The sequence below is a fragment of the Notolepis coatsorum genome, assembly GCF_963971535.1.
Source record: "Notolepis coatsorum genome assembly, contig: SCAFFOLD_343, whole genome shotgun sequence".
Lineage (NCBI taxonomy): Eukaryota > Metazoa > Chordata > Actinopteri > Aulopiformes > Paralepididae > Notolepis > Notolepis coatsorum.
In genome coordinates this window covers 54,270-60,269 of record NW_028170843.1, presented here as the reverse complement: position 1 = coordinate 60,269, position 6,000 = coordinate 54,270, and the positions used below count along the sequence as shown (strand labels likewise).

General features: G+C 40.8%; 1 protein-coding gene across 1 annotated transcript in view; it reads right to left on the bottom strand.

Annotated features, from left to right (window-relative positions):
* Positions 1-3,582: 3,582 nt before the first annotated feature.
* The window catches only part of LOC311248415 (pyroglutamyl-peptidase 1-like), a gene marked incomplete at both ends in the record, with an annotated part of 54,882 nt that continues 52,464 nt past the window's right edge, over positions 3,583-6,000 (bottom strand). The window contains one exon of the mRNA XM_084339295.1: positions 3,583-3,805. Coding sequence (XP_084195421.1) covers positions 3,583-3,805 — 223 coding nt within the window. The remainder of the gene's footprint in view (positions 3,806-6,000) is intronic.

The following is a 6,000-nucleotide window of genomic DNA, read 5'->3' as shown; positions in this document are numbered from 1 at the left end:
CAGGTTGTGACCGGGGTGGTAGGGGTCAGAGGGGAGTGACTCAAACAGGTTGTGACCGGGGTGGTAGGGGTCGGAGGGGAGTGACTCCAACAGGTTGTGACCGGGCCGGGGTGGTAGGGGTCGGCCACAATCTTACCTGCACGCTTCAGAGTTCTGGAGGCGTACAGGTCCTGGAGAGATGGCAGATTGCAGCCGATCACCTTCTCAGCAGAGTGGATGACACGCTGCAGCCTGCCTTGGTCCTTGGCTGCAGCGTACCATACTGTGATGGAGGTGAGGATGGACTCAATGTACCTATAAATACTAACTAGATAGTTGATAATAAACATTTAATTTCATTATCTGAAATATTCTAAAATCTAGTTGTTTTACCCTGTGCACCCCAGACACAAACTTTGGTTACAATTTTAATACTTTTCTAGAGGTTTAAATTGCTGGGGTGAAATTTACCTCAAGGAAACCAAATGTAATGTAAATTGTAAATGTGAGGATAGCAGGATGTTAAATGCACACAACATTACTTTAGCCTTTCCTGAGCTAGACATTATCAAACAGATCTATAAGCAGATGTATGGATGTGTGGCATCTTTATGTCATGACAGCTAAAGCTTCTTTCGGTTTAGTCAAACTGACAACCCCAAATAAAACACAATGACCCGTGTGATCTAGCAACAGCCTTATGACATGTCTACTTTATAATATAGTTGAGCAATTTACCAATATTATAATACAATGATCAAAATGATCATCAAAGAGTGCACACGTTTTAATGAATAATAGGCACTCGTTTCTATTTAAAGAAAAAGCAATGGGTTGGTAGAGCAAACACAAATAACCATGGGCGTTTCAGTGATTCTTCTTTATTTCAAAGCCAATTTTACAATGCCTTGTTTCCGAACCAGATAACAGTAGAACATCTCTTACACCATTCCTTGCACAGAGGAACCAGGCAACAATGTAAACAGCATAATGTTCTCATAATTACGAGGTAGCTACACATTTCAGGTAGAAAGCATTTTTGGGCCTTATGTTATGTAATATACTCTATAATCGACCAGGTGGAAAATTGTAAGGCCTTTTAATAAAACCCTTCATCAGCAAGGCACAGGTTAAGTGTGGGGAACTGGTCACATCATCATGTAAACTTGAGGTATAGACGGTTTCACATTTGTGATTAAACATTTGAACAACAACTCGCATATTTAGTTACATTACATGCCACGTATCCATGAGGAACTAATATCATGGGAGGTTTCTTAAACCGGATCATTACTTTAACAATTCCTTAATGGATTTGTAGAACATGAAACCAAGAAAGGAACAATAACCAGATAGTTACAAGTAGCCTAAGAAACAGAAAATGTTATAAGGTTCAAGAGGAAAACAAACTCTTGTTAAGCTAACTTTAGGATGCTACTTTGTTGGACACACCGCTAGTGGGCGACGCCGTTTAAAAGCCACGGCACTGTATAGAAAAGAGATGTAACAATGCACCATCACACTGTATAGAAAAGAGATGTAACAATGCACCATCACAGCAATTGTGAATGCACCAACTCCAGTTTGTTAAGACAGGCTAGGAAAAATCAAAGCATAAGCAAATAGCAAACAAAGCATCTCATCTTCATCGTGTGAAAAAATAAAATAAAAAAATGAACTACATAAGTTAAAGCGACTGAAAATGAAATAAAAATGTAAGCATTCGCATGGCTCAACCAAAATGTCAAAAAATACAGACAATTATGTGAAAGTGGAAGGGGTGGGGGGGGTTAAGTAAGGGATAATGTATAGCTACGAGGTCATTGTCGCAAAATAATTGACCGACACAGAGTTTAAAATACCGAGCCGCCTCGGCGAGGTGTTTTAAACGTCAGTGAAGGTAAATTATTTTGCGATGATGACCGAGTATAGCTATACATTATCCCGCTTATTACATGGCTAACTTACTAACAATATACCTAATTCATTTGACAAATCGCAGTTGTTCTGTGGCTCTGTCAGCCCAAATAAAGTGATTATTATTATCGCGGGCAGCCCGGCAGGTGTGTCTGATTGGCTGCACTGAAACAGTGTGTGTCAGTGGGGCTTGATTACTCCAGCTGCGAAAAACAATAATCACCGGTGGTTATCGAAAAATAATTCACCGCTGTCGGGGGCTATTGACCAATCACAAGCAAGCATTTGGGCGAATGTGAAAACGCCATGTAATAAAGAACAATAAGTGCTCCAGAAGGGCCAACTCCAACTTGATCAATTTGTTGTTCACTTCATCCAATCAAACTTTCAGATAAAATAAGCAGCTACAGTATATCTGATCCAATGAAGTGAATGGTATAAAGCTTTAATATGAATCAATGTACGACAGGCCTGTAATGTCACTAACAGAGATCTGTAAAACAAAAACAAAAAACATTGCACAGCCCAAGGCCAGATCTCATTGGAGTGGATGTTGGGATCGACAGACTGGGGAAATGTGAGCTGGAACCAACCCGTTCCCTGATTAAATAACCTTTTGTAAAAGAAGGCAAAATTACAACTTCTTATAAAGAAAAGACTCAAGAAACGTATTCAACATCAAAGTCAAAACAGCAAAGCTAAGCTTTTGGGGAAGATGGAAAAAAAGAAAAACTATTTGAAGGAAAACCGAAACAAATTATGTTTTGAATAACGAGAATGTGAGCAAATAGAACTTCAAATTTCTATGTGAGTAAAATGTTTCAGGGACATTAATAATTATTAATGGGAAATCCCACAAAACACCTCAATAAACCTTTAATAGACGCCTACTGTGGTCTTTATGTGATAATGAAAAAGGTTTATGTCTTTAAACTTGGATAAGAAATGGTAACAAAAGTATCACAAGTGGCTGAACAAACTGTCAGTATGTATCAACCTGAGAGAACAATCTGTCAGTATGTATCAACCTGAGAGAACAAACTGTCAGTATGTATCAACCTGAGAGAACAAACTGTCAGTATGTATCAACCTGAGAGAACAATCAAAGGGAGGAATAATTAAGAAGACAAAGTTAAATAATGTGGAACACAATCAACCGTTAGCCCCAAAGGTAACTTCTATTACTATTCCTAACCCTATAAGGTGCATCGGTAGAAGACACATTTGGGGTATTAGATTGCAATGACAACAGTATAAACTTGCCACAATGTGATAATATAAACGTGTGTGAACTACAATAGTAGTATTCCTGCTCCCGAAATTATTATTATAATTTTTTTTATTCACTTCTGTGTTTCATGGATTTCACGTTACTGGACCACAAAATATCCTTGAACACAGCGTTTCAAGTTCCGAAGTAGTGGGACAAAAGCTTCAGTTACAACTTGAGCAACATTTGCTTTTTGCAATCCCATTGTTTCTTCATAATTTGAAGAAATACATAACTGATCCAGGTCCAACACAAAGGAGAAGGACTAGCTTAAAAAAAGAAAAAAAAGACAACAATGAAATGAGAAAACTGAAAATGTCCAATGGTAGTTTTGAATATGCACCAATAGAGATAGTAAAAATAAAATAAATAAAAAGGTTTGGCTACTTGAGGTTAAGTGCAGTTTCTTTCTTGTGTCAGGGGGCAGATAGGCTTAGTTGGCATTTGGAGGTCAAATGCTGGCATTGGATCTTCTCTTCTTCTTGGCCCAGACACTCCAGCATCTCTTGCACGATGGCCTGCAGCGCACGGCCCAGGTCTTCCCCGCTGTAAGGCTTTCCGACAGGGGGCACGTGAACAAATGCAGAGCGCCCGTGGCTCAAGTACAGAGAGGTATAGTAGGTGAAGTCACAGAGATATCTGTTAAAGGAGACAGTGTAACTGAGGGGTACAATTCCCTGACTGTATTACTAGATATGATACTTACTACCACTACCTTTGTACTTTATATTCGGCCACCCAGTACTCGGCATAAATATATTATGATAAACACTCTCACGTAGATGAAACGGATCCAACACAAATGTACGAAGTCGAAGTATGTATTTATTCCTACACAGCAATGGTGTGTAGAGCAAGCACTTAATCACTTAATTACATTTATGAATTGAAATAGTATGCATTTTTATGGCAAAGAGTATTCGTCGGTATATCAATAGAGAATGTCCAATCTCTGATGGCGCAGGTGGTAAATATACGACCTGGAATAGTTAAGGAATAACAGCAATGATACTTTAATGATTATAAGACTGGATACACTAGGGGGGTTAATCCGGTCGCTTGTAAGACAACAGGAGTAGGAGGGGGGGGGGGGGGGTAGAGTCTGGCTGCCTCGTCCGGCTAAGGGTATCCTGGGTGAACCCACAGTAGTGCAGTTCAATGCGCCAGCGATCCTTGGACCACAGATGAAAGCAGCTGGACTCTCTGTGGGCCGGCTCTCTCCGGTCCACGGAGGAGAGACGTGAAGCGACCTCGTCTTGCAGAGCGCCTCCTCACCTTGCGTCCTCTCCAGGGGGGGGGGTTCCAACACAGGGGGTCGGGGGTCTTTATCCATGGAATAATCACTGTACACAAAGCATAATCCGTGCCTGGGAAGGCGGGCTGTCGTCGGTAGAATAATCCGGTATACAGGTCCACTCGCTCGTCGGCTCTGGGGCTCCTTGGGTGCAGCCTCACATGGGGTCGGCCACCCTGGATAAGCAGCCAGTTCTCTGCCCGAAACTATGGGGTACTGACTACGATAGTATTCTCACCGCATGAAGCACTACATATGAATAGACTATTATTAGCTTAATAGACTACGTCCAACTCGACGATATAGTGCCAAATATGACTATTCAAATATTAATATACACGATGTCTCAATACCGATGGTAGGCCGAACTTGGCCTTACTCCCACACGTGGCGTCGCGGGGAGGCTTTACGTCTGTCACTCTATTGGAGGGTAAGAAACTGGACTAAAAAAGGAAGTCCTACTTTAGTAGCGCAGTATATATACGCACTATGAACAAATAGTACCGTTAGTGGTGCGGTAGCCAGATTCCTATGCGGAACTAGGACTTGTTCGTACATGTTGAGCGGTACGTTTGAACTGGGTCTGGGGGGTATGGCAGCCTGGCACCAAGGTCTCGACCAATAGTAGAATGGAGACTATTATGGGATGTTCAGTAGGCTAGAATGGATATTCAATGCATATTGTACAAGGAATATACAAGGGATATCAGGGAATATTAGAGAATATACAAATACAATTAAATATATATATATAAATAAATATATATATTCGGTTTAATCTGGCCCTTCACAACAGCCACCCCCTGATTGGTCCCAGACCTAATCAGTTAAGCAGAGACAGATTAATCGCGTTGCCTATTTACACATAAGGGTTTGCTGTAGTTCAAGTTCTTTAATAGTTGTCATACAGAAGTACAGAATACTTTCATACAAAATGCTTCTTACTGTTACGCTCCAGAGACTGTGCTAGACAAGATAGTATCAATAACATAATAACATAATATAGCATGAATTTAGAAGAAGAAAATGAGGTCACAGTTGTTCGGTATAGACATATGTACAATGTTCTGAGTTACCATATAATATACAATACACAATACTATGCAGTGTACTAATGTACAGTACTATCTAGTGCAAAGCAGAAATGGGATGAGGTACAATTTTAGGTACAATTTACAGTAAGGTGTACGAGTTGTAGTGCAATCCTTCATCCATAAATATAAAGTGTGGGGAGTGGGTGCTACAGTGTGTTTGTTTAAAGTGGGTGTGTGCTATAAAGTGTGTGTAGTGGGTGCTACAGTGTGTTTGTTTAAAGTGAGTGTGTGCGTGTGGATGTGTGTGCTATGTGTGTTTGGTGGTTGTTGTTGTGTAGTGTTCATTCATTGTTCGTTTAGCAGCCTGATGGCCTGGGGATAGAAGCTACTTCTGAGTCTTTCTGTGCTCGCCTTGAGACTCCTGTATCGCTTGCCTGACGGCAGCAGTTCAAAGAGGCAGTTGTTCGGGTGGCTCGAGTCCTTAATAATTCTCTTAGCCTTCCCCT